The 16059-nt window shown below is 50.3% G+C and overlaps 1 protein-coding gene across 1 annotated transcript in view; it reads left to right on the forward strand.

Annotated features, from left to right (window-relative positions):
* The window catches only part of PTCH1 (patched 1), a gene marked incomplete at both ends in the record, with an annotated part of 67818 nt that overhangs the window by 25309 nt on the left and 26450 nt on the right, over window positions 1–16059 (forward strand). Inside the window, 10 exons of the mRNA XM_080709022.1 lie at window positions 1508–1697; window positions 4228–4297; window positions 4421–4512; window positions 6055–6253; window positions 6553–6674; window positions 7417–7564; window positions 8294–8425; window positions 9032–9187; window positions 9705–9803; window positions 11386–11511. Coding sequence (XP_080565148.1) covers window positions 1508–1697; window positions 4228–4297; window positions 4421–4512; window positions 6055–6253; window positions 6553–6674; window positions 7417–7564; window positions 8294–8425; window positions 9032–9187; window positions 9705–9803; window positions 11386–11511 — 1334 coding nt within the window. The remainder of the gene's footprint in view (window positions 1–1507; window positions 1698–4227; window positions 4298–4420; window positions 4513–6054; window positions 6254–6552; window positions 6675–7416; window positions 7565–8293; window positions 8426–9031; window positions 9188–9704; window positions 9804–11385; window positions 11512–16059) is intronic.

The following is a 16059-nucleotide window of genomic DNA, read 5'->3' on the forward strand; positions in this document are numbered from 1 at the left end:
TGGCGCTGGGGATGAATCCAGGGCTTTGTAATTGCAAGGCCAGCACGCTGCCTCTGAGCTGCACCCCAGCCTTCCTGTCTGGGTAACTTAGCCACTACCCGTGCATTTGTCAAGGCTGTCTGCACACGGGGGGTTTTGATATCTTTTTTGAAGTCACAGGTGGGCCTCCCCCACCCCTGCCACCCCCGCGTGTGATGTTGGCCTCACCTCGGGCTCCCGGTGGCCTTGGCGCCTGCGTGAACCTGCGCAGGGCCCTGCCAGCCCAGGATGCTGACTGGTTTTCCTAATGAGGTCATTATTTGCTTTTTAGCCTGCCCCCTTGTTTATAAAATATGCCAAGAGAACTAAACACCCCGCCGTTCCCAGCCCTTACTGACTTGCCCAAACCAAATGTTTATGTCCTTGAATACTAAACTTGAAGAAAAAAAGGATTCCTCCTCGTGGGAAAGCTACAATCTGAGTGTGTTTTTTTTTTTGAAGCTGTAGTCGGAGGCCTGCATTTCAGTAAACATTCAACTTATCAGCGACTTTCGAGCTATTTAGATGGCCCCTGGAGCGTGTGCGCTCTTGGGGGGCCTGTTCATGCGGTGGTGTCTGTAGCTCCTCCCAGGACCATCTCTGAGCGCAGGTGTGGCATTCTGAGCTGGGCTCGCTTCAAGACTGTAATCGAAGAGAAGTCTGGTTCTGAGGCTTTAGAGGGGAAGAGAAAAAGAAAACCGCAGAAGCAGTGGCAGGGGACCAGTCCCCTGCGCCTGGTGGCCGGCGCGCCCAGTTTATCCCGCCTGGTGTGACGGGGCTCCTGGGCCTCGGGAGCGCGCGGAACGCCCTGGCTGCCTGCCCAGGGGGCCCAGAACCTGGCACCTGTGCATTCTGGGTGAGCCTGGAGGAACCCCGTTCCAGAGCCTGCCCGAGATGGTGTGGGATTTGCTCCTGCTGGGCGGGAGGGGTCCTCGCGAGCGTCTAACCCCAGTGGCCCCTTGACCTTCTGCGGGCTGCCTGGCACACCCACACTTCCTACTTTGTCCTGTTTCTTCTGCCACTGAGGAGAAACATTTCCTTATTACCTTTGCCAGATTACTTAGGAGAAGAGTGTAAATTGAAGCCATTTATCTTGAAATGTGCCGCAGGGGCACACTGTTTATACAAGTGAAAGAAATTGTAACAGGGTTATTTGGTCTGGTCTGCTAGGAAAAGCTGTCTCAAGTTCTCCTGCCCCTCCCCCCCGGAGACCCGCGGTGGCGTGTTAAGTGTGCGGCCAGCGCACAGCGCACCTCCGCTGCTTTGTGTAAATCATGAGCAACACAGCTAAGGGCCTTAGTGTTTGCCATTTGTAAAGTCAGCCTCGCCCTTGATAGTGAAATGAACGTTGCCGGTTCCTCCAACATCAGCCGGTTCCGTGACCATAGTTCCCTTGGTGTGTACCTCCATCAGTGGGTGAGATAACCGACCGAACAGGAATCGGTGGTGAGGTTTGCTGTTCTGATGGAAACCTGTCCATGTTTGCCAGTTGGTGGACGAGTGAGCCGTGAATTAAATTACACTCGCCAGAAGATTGGAGAAGAGGCTATGTTTAATCCTCAACTCATGATACAGACTCCGAAAGAAGAAGGTGCAAATGTCCTGACCACAGAAGCGCTCCTGCAGCACCTGGAGTCTGCGCTCCAGGCCAGCCGGGTCCACGTGTACATGTACAACAGGTAAGCCCGCTGTGTGCACACGCTGTGTGCACCTGCACTGGTGCAGCAGGTAGGCCGCAGGCAGAGAATGCTTACCCAGTGAATGGGGTTGCCCTGGAAACGCGCCTGGAGTACCAATTCAAATAGATTTCTAATAAAACTTTTATTCTCAATTCTTTTTTTTTTTAAGTGCTAGGTATCAAACCTAGGGCCTCAACAAGCACATTTCCACTGGGCATTTTTCTTTCCTCCTCCTCCTCCTCCTCCTCCTCCTCCTCCTCCTCTTCTTCCTCCTCTTCTAATTCTTTTTTCTTTTTGGTGTGTGTGTACTACTGGAGATGAAACCCAGGGGCATTCTACCTCTGAGCTACACCCCTAGCCTGATTTTATTATTTTGTTTTGAAACAGGGTCTCACTAAGTTGCATAGGGCCTCACTAAGTTACTGAGGCTGGCCATGAAACCTGTGATCCTCCTGTCTCAGCCTCCAAAGTACCGGGATTACAAGTGTGTGCCACCACACCTGACATTTATTTTTTAATCTTGATTTGTTTTTAGAGCTTGATAACAAAGCAAGTATATTACAACTCGTGTATTCCTTATTCAAAATGCTCGGGGCCAGAAATGTCTCCGATTTATTGTTTGTTGTTTTGAATTTTGGAATATTTGCATATGTGATGAGATAATTTGGGCGGGAGACCCGTCTAAACGCAAAACATATTTATGTTTTAAATGCAGCTTATGCACATAGCATGAGGGTAATTTTTATATGAAACTTTCAGTAATTTTGTGCAGAAACCCAAGTTTTATGATGTAGAGTTTTCCACTTGTGGGATCGTGTTGGCACTCAAAACGTTTAGGATTTTGGAGCATTTCAGATTTTCAGATTAGGAACGCTTAACCTGTACTTTTTGATGCATTTTCAGTAAGTATCTGGGCACATCCCCTCTGAGTATAATTCTGGTCCACTTGGGTGGCTGTATATCCAAGCTATAAAATGTTTCAATGCCTGAGATTTCTTTTTGTTCATATTGAGTATCTTTGTTAGCATGGTGAAGCAGCTTTGTTGCCTGGGATGTTTTGGGACCAGTTAAATTTCACATCGCCTTTAGTCAGCCTATGAACAGTGAGAAAGAGAGAGAGGGAGGGAGTCAGGGAGGGGGAGAGGAGAGAAGTCCCTTCTCTGCTCCATAGCCACTGTTTTGTGGGTAACAAAGCAACGTGGTGGGAGTTGAGCCCCGCGGAGATCTTGCCAACAGAATGTGGTGGGCTTAACGCTGTTAAAAAGTCATCTGCTACGCTTGATAGTTCACGTGGTAGTCAAGCTGTGGGCGAAGTTAGGAAGACTCATACAAGACTAGCAGCCCTTGCCCCTCTGTGAGCAAGCTGTGTGTGTGTGAGGGCAGTAGCCACACAGCCCGGCCCATCCTTCAGGCCCATCCCGAGTGCTATCTTGACTGGCCCCTGACCGCTGAGACTGACTGCAGCCCTGAACTCCATTTCTGAGGACCGCAGAGTCGGCCTCGCCCCACTCCATCCCCTCTCCAAGGCTCGTGCTTGGACAGGTGGGCGGATGGGTGGGTTAGATGGGTGAGACCATCATTCCTCCTGTGAGGAGAGGGAAGGAAGTCCATACAGCTGGGCATCCGAGAGCGGGACCTGGCCGGTGCCCACCGCAGGCGACCCAGGTACCAGGTAGGAACATCAGGAGTCGCTTTCATCAGCACTGGTCAGAGACTGCTTATTAGCAGGAAGGTGACATTTCAAGAGAGCACAGAGTCAGATGAGAAACTTCTAAGAGGAGGTACAGGGAAGTCGACGTCTAGGACACTGCGCTGGGTGAAGACAGGCTTGGGCTTCCTTTCTCCACTTTTTAAAAATGTCCTGTCCTGCGAGTACCTTTATCTCCCCAACACATTAAGAAAGGCGTGGGTTTACATAAGACCCTCCTAGCAATAATAAAGCTTCGGATTCTTGATTTGTATATTTTATGGCGTTTCTGTAAGGCTGTAAAGTGAGGATTCAGTCTACATGGCAAATGTTGTTTATAACATTGTGGTTCAGAGCAGGGAAGATTGTTTCAAACGGTATCTGTGATTAAGAGCGTTATCTGCCAATAAAGAAGGCAGTAATACTTTCCCACTTGAATGTACGATGCATTCTGTACGCATACATAATAAGCCTCCCGATTTAGTCCCTACTTATTTTGAATTTGTGATAATTCAACTGGGGTCCCTGAAGTTGCTTAATGTACGTAGAAGAGTAGATTAATGGTGTAAATAAGATTATGGGGAAAACACTTAAGAAAACAAGACTTTTCAAGTACTTTGGTAGCATTCATTTGCATAAACACCCACATGTTAATTACAATTGAGTATCATCTATTCATTAAAGCAAGCTCGCTGGGTCTCTACTTGGCAAAAGCTCTGCTCGTTTTGACAGATGCTTCAAAGTGATCGAAATTGCAATTCTTTTTGTATGTCCTATTCTGATTTTGCCCTAATTCCCTTTATTACAATGAGAAATTGTTGTCTGTGCTTTTCGTTCCAATAGGCAGTGGAAATTGGAACATTTGTGTTACAAATCAGGAGAACTTATCACAGAAACCGGTTACATGGATCAGGTAAGGTGGTATAGTTTCTGGTTGGCAAAATAAGTCTCCAAAATTCTCAAAAAACACCCCAGTGGTATGAGTTAGCCTAATGTTTGGATGGTTTTTTTTTTTTTTTTTTTTTTTCTTTGACAGATAATAGAATATCTTTACCCTTGTTTAATTATTACACCTTTGGACTGCTTCTGGGAAGGAGCAAAATTGCAGTCTGGGACAGCCTACCTCCTGTAAGTGTCTTGATTTCTAAACTGTAGGGTTCAGTGTTTCTGAGGTTGCTAATCATTGTTGGTTCTATTTCAGTTTTGAATAAGAAATAAAAACATTTAAATTCTATGTGCATTTTTTGAGTGAATATTTGGGGAAAGGGGATCTCAGCAGAATGTTTTTCCTCTTTTCAAAAAAAATTCTGTAGGCATCATTAAATTTCATTCACTTTTTCCAACCTATTTATATGCAAATAAAATGCAAATTACTGCAGAGTATGTGTGGGGTGTTGTTTTTTTTTTTTCACTCTTTATAAAATGTGTGTAGTTTTCCAGATCCAGGCACTTAGGCCTTTAACTTATTTTTTAAAAAGAGAATTTATTTAACATGGGTGCATGTCAGAGCTAAATATGTCTAGTTAAAGTTCACGATCTTCCTGCAAAATAAAACATTAACTTTTCTTGGGATGACATTTACAGTGGGGGGGAATGTACTGTCTCTGAAGGTCATTGAAGGTCATGTGCAGAGATGCTGCCCAGTCCAGCAGTTGGATATTACATGTACTGCGTCATTTCAAGAATGATGGTTAATTGCTGTAGACATTTTCAATTAATTATGCAAGAGGTAGTGCTGGGGTCATTGTTTGGGTCCTGGCTCACACGTATCTGAGAAAGTAATTTGCAGTGGCCATCCCCTGACCTTCAGTGTACAGTTTTAGATGGGGGAAATAAGGGGTTTTGTGTTTTCTGGTTGGGAGATTCTGAATAATGACTTCAGCCTGGCTGAGCAGCTACAGTGTGGTTTGAACCACATAACAGGCAGCTAAAAGCCTTTCTGGTCTGTCAACAGCACAAATGCCAACGTGAGTGGGGGGGGGGCGCAGAGGCTGTGCTGGTGGTGATGGCGGAGGCCACGGGGGCTCGCCCGCCTGACTGCCGGGCTGCAGAGAGAGCTCGGATGGCCGGGACTGTTGAAGGGGTACAGATCAAATGTTTGGATGGACAGAATTAGCAGAGCGCTAATCCCCTCTCCCCCCCTTTTTTTTCTTGAATTTTGAATCCCAGTCTTCTGCTAGCAGTACCCATTGCCTAGTTTCTTTTTTCTTTTTTCTTTATTTTAATGGTGGTACTGGGGTTCCTGGAAGCCCTTCTACCTCCGGGCTACACTCCCAGACCTGTTTTATATTTTTTTTATTTGGAAACAGGGTCTCTTAAGCCAGCGCGGCTGGCTCCGAACCAGCACGATCCTCCTGTCTCCGCCTCCCAAGCGCGGGGATGACGAGCGTGCGCCACCACGCCCGGCAACCTAGTTTCTTAAGATATTAAATAGGATATACTAGTCATTCAGATTCTTTGATGCTTTCATTAGATTGTAAGCCCTGTGCTTGCGGTCTTCAGTCGTGGACAGACTGGAAAGGACCATTTAGGTCTTTGTGCCAGGGTCCCAGCATCACAGCAGCCCCATAGAAAGGCCTCTGCGGTGTGCCTGCAGAACATGCGGCCGCGTTCCTTTCCCATGGGTCGGAAGCTGCTTTTCACAGTCTCACCTCCTAATTTCTTTCGCAGAGGTAAGCCGCCTTTGCGGTGGACAAACTTTGACCCTTTGGAATTCCTAGAAGAGCTAAAGAAAATAAACTACCAAGTGGACAGCTGGGAGGAAATGCTGACCAAGGCTGAAGTGGGTCACGGCTACATGGACCGCCCCTGCCTCAATCCCGCCGACCCGGATTGCCCCGCCACTGCCCCCAACAAAAACGCGACCAAGGTGAGTGCGGCCGCCCGGCCTTCCGAGGCGGAGAGAAGAGCCGTCCCGTCTCCTTCCGGTTCTCCTTAGTATTTTCATTTTTAAGATTTCACTCTCCTTGAGTTTTTTTCTTTCTTTCGGTCTACAGAATTAAGCTTGTTTGTAGAGCTAAATTTTGCTGTAAGATTTGCCGCACGCCTCTCATTAGCCTTGTTCTTAATGTCCTCTGCAACAGACAATCCCTTAATTCGCTGGATTTTAACAAGGCGTGTGACCTGCCTACTAATTCCTGCAATTATGTGGCTGTCTTTTTATTTTAGCCTCTTGATATGGCCCTTATTCTGAACGGTGGGTGCCATGGATTATCCAGAAAGTATATGCGCTGGCAGGAAGAGTTGATCGTGGGTGGCACAGTCAAGAACAGCACCGGGAAGCTTGTCAGGTAACGTGTGAGCCGTCTCTTTTTTCCTCCTTTCCTTAAAACCCACTTCCCCTCTGGCATTTCCAAGCGTATTTATATCCATACTTAACTGCTGTCCTATATAACCATATGGTGGGATCCAGTATCAGGAAATATTTAGCAGACCAGACCAGCTTGGAAAGGCACCTCGGGGGGAATCTGTCTAGAATGGATTTGTAGTTTTCATCAAAACGAGTTGTTGACGGTGGGTTGTGTGGAAGTAAGGGGGCCGGAGACACCAGGCATGGCGCGACGTAGGTGGATGGCGGGAGCTGAGCGATACCGTGCACTGTTGAGCAAAGACGGAACTAAAGCCTAGATGAGGTCATCCTCCGTGCCCTTGCGGACTCTAGGCGTCCTGGGGTCGGGCGCTTCATCTGAGATGCCTCCCTTGGGAAACGCGTCGTCTGGGGTTTCCGCACAGCAAGTGCGCACTGCCGCACCGCTGGGTCTGGTCAAGCCATCTTGCCTCTCCCCTTCCCGTTTCATGGAATAGAGACTGAGAAAGGAAATTGCCTATTAATTTAATTTTGGGGTCTATCTGTAAAAGGTTTGTAAGGTTACACCTTTAATATGGCACATCAATCTATTAAATAAAATCACCGTCCCAGCCCCGTTTGAATGGAAACAGACGGAGCAGGCGGGCGGCGCTGCGCACAGGGCCCGGTTTGGGAAACCTCGCCGGCGGGCGCTGACCTGCCTCCCCACCCCTGCCCCGTCGCAGTGCCCACGCCCTACAGACCATGTTCCAGCTGATGACCCCCAAACAGATGTACGAGCACTTCAAGGGCTACGAGTACGTGTCCCACATCAACTGGAACGAGGACAAGGCTGCCGCGATCTTGGAAGCCTGGCAGAGGACGTACATGGAGGTAGGCCCGCCAGGCCCCCCGGGGCTTGCTGCCCTTCGCCACTACGGAAAGCCTTTTTTCTGTTAGATTTATTTTCAACACAGACTAAAATTCCGGACGCCCGATGGGATGCCAACTTTTTTTTTTTTTTCATGATAATTGAAAGTCTCAGGATCCTATTTGAGAGAAATTAATTCTAACTGGGGTGCCCCAAAATGTTTAACCATGTTGAAAAAAAAAAAAAAAACACTGGGTGAGTAAGAAAAGGTGTCTGGAAAACATTAGCAAGGCGTGGAATCTGTTCACAGCCTCGGCCCTTGGTCAGGTCAGGTCAGGTGACGGGGGCTGGGCTTTCTTCCTCAACCCGTGACCTCTGCTGAGCTGCACGCGACCTTTTAAAAGTAGCCAGCAGATGGCGGGCAGGGAGCCAGGTCTCTAAGAATGAGTTGTTTGGGATTAAGGGGAACTGATAGGACCGCAAATCAGTTGTAGAGAGTTAAGGGAATCTCGGACGGGGAGTAAAGAAAGCGTTCTGAGAGAGTTCCATCAGCGATCGCTCTCATTGTCCTGGGCCCCCGGGCCCTTAACATGAGTCCAAGTCCAGCCTCCCCACCCATCCACCTGAATCAACGGGACTTCTAGCCAAAGCACCAGAAAGCCAGGGTGGGTGGGAGCTGTGCACCCGAGGGTAGCGGCTGGTGCTCCCGAAGCATCGATTCCATTTGGGATTCAGCCTGTGTTGTGTGGCAGGTGGTCCATCAGAGTGTGGCGCAGAACTCCACCCAGGAGGTCCTGTCCTTCACCACCACCACCCTGGACGACATCCTCAAGTCTTTCTCTGATGTCAGCGTCATCCGCGTGGCCAGTGGCTACTTACTGATGGTAACTGTCCAGCCTGGGACCCCTGGGCTTTGGGCTGGATCATGTTGGTCTTTTTGTTTTTTGAGTTTTTACTTTTTTTAAAGTTTTTCCCCCCACTATTCTGATTTTTAAAGGGCTCGTAAGGTACATGTGTATCCAAGACAGAGCTCATCTGCATCATGGTTAAAAAGTGGTTGTGTAATCGGGCATGGTGGCACATGCCCGTAATCCCAGTCCTTGGGAGACTGATACATGAGGATCACAAGTTCCAAGGCCAGCCTCAGAAACTTAGGCCCTCAGCAACTTAATAAGACCCTGTTTCAACATAACAATAATGTAGGGCTGGGAGTGTAGCTTGGAGATAGAACACTCCTAGGTTCAGTACCTAGTACCAAAAAAAAAAAAAAAAAAGCAGTCGTGTAAATTATCCTCCTTCCCCGCCAATTTGCAATCCTTCCATCTTTGAATTGCTTCAGTTCCTGTGAAAGCCTTAATGTCAAGTGTCGTGGCTGGTGTAGTGACTTCCACCTCGGGGCGAGGGGTGGGAATGTTGCGTTTCGTACACGTTCTCATGCGCCCGTTTTGTGTCTCCGTGCCCTGCTCCCACCTCGCCCCTCCCGCCCTCAGCTCGCCTACGCCTGCCTGACCATGCTACGCTGGGACTGCTCCAAGTCCCAGGGTGCCGTGGGGCTGGCTGGCGTCCTCCTGGTCGCCCTGTCAGTGGCCGCAGGACTGGGCCTGTGTTCCTTGATCGGGATCTCCTTTAACGCTGCAACAACTCAGGTACCAGAGAAAGGAGGCCGTCGCTGCCCTTGACCCCCTCCCTGGGTGTCCCGCGCCATCTGAGTTGTAGATGAGCAGAGATGGAGTCTGATTCCTCCTCAGTTACCAGCTTCAGGAAATGACTGTGCCAGGCGGGTGGTGCATGCCTGTAATCCCAGTACTTGGAGGCTGAGACAGGGGATCACAGGTTTGGGGCCAGTTGCAGTCACTTAGCAACCACCCTGTTGAGGGTGTATCTCAGAGGTAGAGTGCCCCTAGGTTCATCCCCAGTACAAGGAGAGAATGGGCGGGGGGAGAAGATGAGATCGTAACTGCACCTTAGAGGTACCCTAGAGCCACCACGGTACCCCTGAAAGTGCTTGACTCAGGGCATGAGTTGCCAGAGAAAGGAAGTTCTTGGCTGCAGGTGCACACACGCTCCCTTTGGAGGGCCCAGGGGCACTGGGGCCAGTGTTGGGGATTTGGGGTGACCCCGGTGAGCGCCACGCCTGATGCCGCGGGTTCTGCCTCCCTGCAGGTTTTGCCCTTTCTCGCCCTCGGCGTCGGCGTGGACGACGTCTTCCTTCTGGCGCACGCGTTTAGTGAGACGGGACAGAATAAGAGGATCCCTTTCGAGGTAATTGCAAATCCAAAGGAGGAGGCTTGAGCGGAGCGGGGGACAGGGACACCGCAGGTCCTCTCTGTTGCCAAGCACTCGTCCTTTAATTTTTCTCAATGTGGCCTACTTGTTATCCAATCCCAAGTCAAATGACACGTCGCTGGCCCTAAATAAATAAAACAAGCTGAAGGGATCTCGGGACACGTCAGCGTGCGAGGTCTCAGAGCTTCCGGGATACCTTTAGAAACGGGGTGTGGTATAGCCCGAGTCTCATCTCGGTGACCAAATGGCCTGGCAAAACCACTAGAGGGAAGCTGGGCGTGGTGGGCACGCTGTAATCCCAGCACTCCGGAGGCTGAGCCGGGAGGATCCCGATGGGAGGACAGCCTCAGCTACTTAGGCCCTCTGCAACTCAGGGAGACCCGGATTCAAAATAAAGAATAAAAAAATAGGGCTGAGCCGGGCGTGGTGGCGCACGCTTGTAATCCCCGCGCTTGGGAGGCGGAGACAGGAGGATCGCGCTGGTTCGGAGCCAGCGTGCTGGCATAAGAGACCCTGTTTCCAAATAAAAAAATATAAAATAGGTCTGGGAGTGTAGCCCAGAGGTAGAAGGTCTTCCAGGAACCCCAGTACCACTAAAAAAAAAGGCCTGAGGGTGTAGCTTGGAGGTAGAATGCCCCTGGGTTTCATACCCAGTACTGCAAAAAAAAAAAAAGAGGAAAGGTTGATTGGGTTCCTGGTTTCAGGGCTTTCTGCCTGGGATCCTTGGCTTCTGCCGAAGGTGAGGCCGAGCGTGTGGCAGTATATAGGTCAAAGCTGCTTCCCTGTTGCCTCCAGGAAAGGGAGGGAGAGAGACACCTGCGCAGGGAATACATTTCCGGGGCACACCTGCAGTGCTCTGCCTCCTCCAACCAGGGCCTTCACGGAGGTTCCACACCTCCCGTTAATGCCGTCAACCCTGGTGTCTCCTCTGCTCCAGAGCCCGTCCGTGCGCAGCGACACCCCAGACCAAACTGGAACAGGGCTTTTAGGGTGACTCTTCGTAGCACTGCCCTCCCTTTTCCAAAGCCCACGTTTGCATCTCTGGGATTGTCTATCACTTTGCATTTTCCTCTATTTTAAGTCATATTAAAATCTCCGTTTAGCTGGGTGTAGTGGTACGGCCTGCCGTCCCAGTGCTTGGGAAGCTGAGACAGGAGGATCGCTAGTTCAAGGCCAGCCTCTCAGAAACTTAACAAAGGCCTCAGCAACTTCCCTGTTTCCAAATATAAAGTATGGCTGGGGATGTAGCTCAGAGGTAGAACTCCCCTGGGTTCAGTCCTCAGTACCTGTCCGTCTCTTTCTCCCTCACACACGCGCACACACGTCATTACCTGGCAGCTTTTTGTTTTGGGTGATAGTAATGGTGAGGATCACATGATTAGATCGTGCTGAACGATGTCCATGGTAGGCTTAGGGCCGCAAGCAGCCCTTCCTCGTCCTCCAACGCCAGGATCGGGAAGTCCGACTGTGTTGCTTTGCTGTGGATGTTCACAGTCTGTGCCCAGAAGGGCAGACTGTGGTGTGTGCGGCTCTCAACGCTGTGCTCTCTCGTCCCCAGGACAGGACCGGGGAGTGCCTCAAACGCACAGGAGCCAGCGTGGCCCTCACCTCCATCAGCAATGTGACTGCCTTCTTCATGGCCGCCTTAATCCCCATTCCCGCCCTGCGGGCCTTTTCTCTGCAGGTGAGTTTCCTGCGAGCAGGTTTCTGGTGATGCTTAGCCGTGCGCCCCACGTTCGAGTTCGATGTCTCCCGTCTGCTTCTCCTCCAGTTGGGCATGTCTGTTACTGCTGCAACCGAAAATAGCACTCCTGCACCTGCGGCTCTGTTCTGCTCCCCCAAAAAAGTGCTCCTCCCAGGCCTTGCAGCCCAAGGGCCGGTCACCTGTGGAGCTGCCCACCACGCTTCAGCTCCGACGGGACCGGGGGCCACTCGGTGTCCTCCCGGCCCCTTCGCGCTGCGCTGCGCCAGCCTGTTGGCCGTCCCTGCTTCTAGACACCTCCCGTGGGCTGGTCACCCGGCCCAGTCTGCCACCCTGTCTTTTGCTGTCCCAGGGGGGGCTCCAGCTGTCATCCAAGGCGGTCGTGGAGAGCAGATGCCTTGATAAGGAAGATGAGGTTGCCTGGTAGCTGGAGGAGGGAGTCGCTTAAAATCACAAGCTAGAGAGCGCTGTTGGCCATTCACAAGCTATTGGCCATTCACTGCCAGGGGCCTCCCTGGGGGCCTCCCTTGGGGCCTCCCTTGGGGCCTTGTTCCCTCTTCCCTCAGCCAGTGTGTCTGTTTTCTCCTCTTCGTCTTCTCTTGGGTTTTTTGGTCTCCTGTTGTAATGGCTGCCTGAGCAAACTCAAGATGCCTCTCACGCTTTCCTGCAATGCACGTAGCTCCCTCCTCCTGTCCTCTCCTTCCAACTGGGCCCTTTCACACCCAGAGCCACGCAGGTATTTGTCCAAAGAGCCAGCTTAGAGTGGAGAGAGAGTTCCCTAGAATGGAGATGCAGCGATGGTCTGTCCCATGCTCTGAGGAAATTCCTGACATTGCCTTTTGTGTGTGCAGTACTGGGGATGGAACCCAGGCGCATTCTACCTCCGAGCTACACTCCCGGCCCTGTTTTTTATTCTTTATTTTGAAACAGGGTCTCACTAAGTTGCGGAGGGCCTCACTAAGTGGCTGAGGCTGGCCGTGAACCGCCATCCTCCCGTCTCAGCCTCCCAAGTGTTGAGATTACAAGCGTGCACCACCACGCCCGGCTCTGACGCTGCCTTTAAACTACTTGGGAGTTACAGGAATCCCCAGAGCGACCAATGGCAGCAGATGAGGCACGCAGTTGGCCCTTCTGGGACATGGTTTTCTCAGCCCCTGTGGTCCAGGGTTTACATATTCCAAGATGGGACTGACTGAAGTTGTGTGATTTGATTTCAAATTTTTAAGCTCCAGCTGTTGATTTCAGAGAAAGAGGAAAGCAACGCTGGCCTCCTCCTTCCTTTTGTACATGTAGGGTAATTCCTAAGCTGGCCTAAAGGAACCCGCTCCGGGTGCCCCTTGGCATCCCGTGGCTGTCACATCCAGCTCAGAGATGTTGCTACACGCAGCAGAAGGCGCTGAGGAGGGTGTCCAGAAAGAGAAGCGCCAGATGGCGCGTCGGTTTATACTTACGCTTCTGTTGACGTGCTCAGAGCTCTCCGGTCTCACACATGTATCCCACGAGAAGTACTACTCTAAATACGGCATTTGAGTTTTACTTGAGTTACCAGTAGAGGCCCGCACAGGGCCTGATCCTGCTGTGTCCAGGATCCGAGGCTTCCTCAACATTCAGTACAAGACCTGAGAAGAGATGTGCCACGCGCCAATGCCACCAGCCCCAGAGGAGAGATACTGAAAAGGGGCTTATTTTCATTAAAATTCATATAGAAATAGAAATAGAAATAGTGAGTGAATAAATGCGTGACATTAAATCTCAAACTGGAACCTCAACACAGGAAAATTAAAATATCCACCTGCTTAGCGATAGGAGAGAGAGAGGCGCCGGTGAAGCCCTCGGGTCTGGCTGAAGCGTCGGGTGCCGTTTTGCCCCCCGCCCGGTCCGCCCCACGCTGTGTCTCTTCCTGTCGTGTGTGCAGCTGACTCTGGTATTGAGAGACTGTCGTAGCGGCTTTGAGTAGCGGGCCGTGGCCTCCGCCTGCTCTCCTGTGTCCTGTGAACTGCCTGCCCCGTGCTGTCTCGGCTGCTCCGTTCCTGATCTGCTTACACTCCTTTTCTTTCCCCTCTATTCTCTCCTCTCCTCTCTCAGTACATACTGATGGTTCATCAAGGCCGACCCTGCTTTAGTGATACCCCTGGGGTGCTGGTCTGAAAAGCTACCTGAGCTTTCCTTACGAGGAGTAGCCTTTTAGAAAGTCCAGCACACTAAGTTCTCCCAAGGTAAGCACCTCACAAAGGCGATGTGAGCACTGCGGCTTTCACACTTGTATTCTGAGTCACGGTTTCAGCTTGAATAACTGCAGTGAGAGCTTCCGAGACACCTCGTTTATCAAAGGGTGGCTTCCCGGCAGGCGTGGGGGCACACACCTTTAATGCCAGTACATGGGAGGCTGACACAGGAGGAGTGCAATCAGTAAGAAATAAAAAATTGCAGTGTGCTGCGGCTTTCAGCAACTTAGTAATTAAACAAATGTTTCTAAATAAAAAATAAAATGGGGCTGGGGGTATAGCTCAGCGGTAGAATGCCCCTGGTTTAATCACCAGCACCACATACACACGCATACACACAAAATGGCTTCCCATAAAGCTTGGGCTCATTTTTTTTTCTCAAAAACAAAAGTAAAAAGAAAAAAAGAAAAAGTATTTAAGTGGCCGTCAGAAATTTTGTCTTGGTTCTTACGTATGTGTGTATATATGTGTGTATGTAGGTATTTAGGTACTTGGAATTGAGCCCAGGATGCTCTGTCTCCTAGGTATACTCCCAGCCCCCTCTTTTTAAAAATATTTATTTATTTATTTATTTATTGTGCTAGGGATTGAACCCAAGGGCATTCTACCTCTGAGCAACACCCCAGCCCTATTTTATTTTATTTTGAAATGGGGTCTCACTAGGTTAATAAGCGTTTCACTACTTGCTAAGGCTGTCCTTGAACCTGCAATCTTCCTGTCTCAGCCTCCCAATTCCTAGGACAACATGTGTGCACAAACACAGCCAGCCCCTTTTGTTTATTTTGCAAAAGGATCTTCCTAAGCCAGAGGGCCTCGCTAAATTTGAGGCTGGCCTCCTAACTGTGTCCCTCTATTTCCTGTCTCCAAGTGTCGGGATTACCAGCATGCACCGCCACACCTCGCCCTGGTTCCCTTTGACATGTAGTGACCACATTCAAAACTGACCGCTATACACAGTCCTAGTACTTAGTCCTAGTACTTGGGAGGCTGAGGCCAGAGGATTACAGGTTCGAGGCCAGCCTCAGAAACTTAGGGAGACCCTGTATCAAAATAAAAAGGTCAGCCGGGCGTGGTGGCGCACGCTTGTAATTCCCGCGGTTAGGAGGCGGAGACAGGAGGATCGCGCAGGTTCGAAGCCAGCCGCGTGCGCTGGCTTAGGAGACCCTGTTTCCAAATAAAAATGTAAGAATAGGTCTGGGAGTGCAGCCCGGAGGTAGAAGGGCTTCCAGGAACCCCAGTACCACCAAAATAAAATAAAATAAAAAGGGCTGGGGGGGAGGGTTGCAGTTCAGAGATAGAAAGCCCTTGGTTTCAATCTTCGGAACCGCCCCTGTCCCCCAAAATGACACTGATGATTGTACCTTCTTGCTCATTTGGTGAGCTGTGTTAAGCTGTGACTCTGGTGTTCACCGTGGTTACATTTGTAGATGATACAATGAAAGGGGGACACTCAAAGAGAATCTGCCCGATAATAACCCAGGTGACCTGTGGGTTTTTTCAATTTTGTGGCCCGACTAAAAGAGCAGGTTTTTTACCCCCAAGAAACTGCCTTAAACTTCCTTATCATACGTACCTCCTGCTGGCAAACGCCAGTGTGTACCAGGGAACTCTGTCCGTGTAGTTTACGTCTTGGGGACCAGTGTCCTCAGCAGGTCTGTATTGGTTCTTAGGTGGAAACTCCCAGAACAGAGCCCCTGCTTGTTCACCAGGCCAGTAGTTTTACAGGAGGCCCTCTCCAAGGGTCTCCGCAGGGCCACAGGGAAGCTTCTGGAATGGGGACATTAGAATGTGCTCAGTGTGAGATCCTTTCCGCTGGCTTTTCTGATTTACTTAGAATTTCTTGAAACTGCCTGTTAACTTCCTTACTGAGAATCTTTGCTGCTTGTTTTTGGTGTACCTTCGAGGATGCTGGAGTTGTCCTGTGTTCAGGAAGTGTTCCTTCCTCTCCTGTGTAATCCTTCATAGGAGGCAACTCAGATGAGGAGCTGCCTCGGCTCTTCTCTCTCCTCCCACTGCCATCTCAGGAGACCCAGGGCAAGATGCCTGTCGGGTTTCTTTATCAATGAGGCGCAGGATCAGGGGTTCTGCAGCCACTGTGGAGAACTCAGGGTGCGGTGGCCGGCTCCTGGGCGGTGTGCCTGTGTGGCTCTGTATTTTGGGGTCTGCCCTATTCTCAGGGACTTTTCCCCAAGACAAGCATACAGTTCATTCTGACCTCCCCATTGCATTGGAAACGCCACCATAATTTCAAAAGCTGGGACTCGGCCCCCTGAAGGTCTCCCTGCGTTGTCTAATTGTCCTTACG

Source organism: Muscardinus avellanarius (assembly GCF_963383645.1).
Source record: "Muscardinus avellanarius genome assembly, chromosome: 13".
NCBI classification, from domain to species: Eukaryota; Metazoa; Chordata; class Mammalia; order Rodentia; family Gliridae; genus Muscardinus; species Muscardinus avellanarius.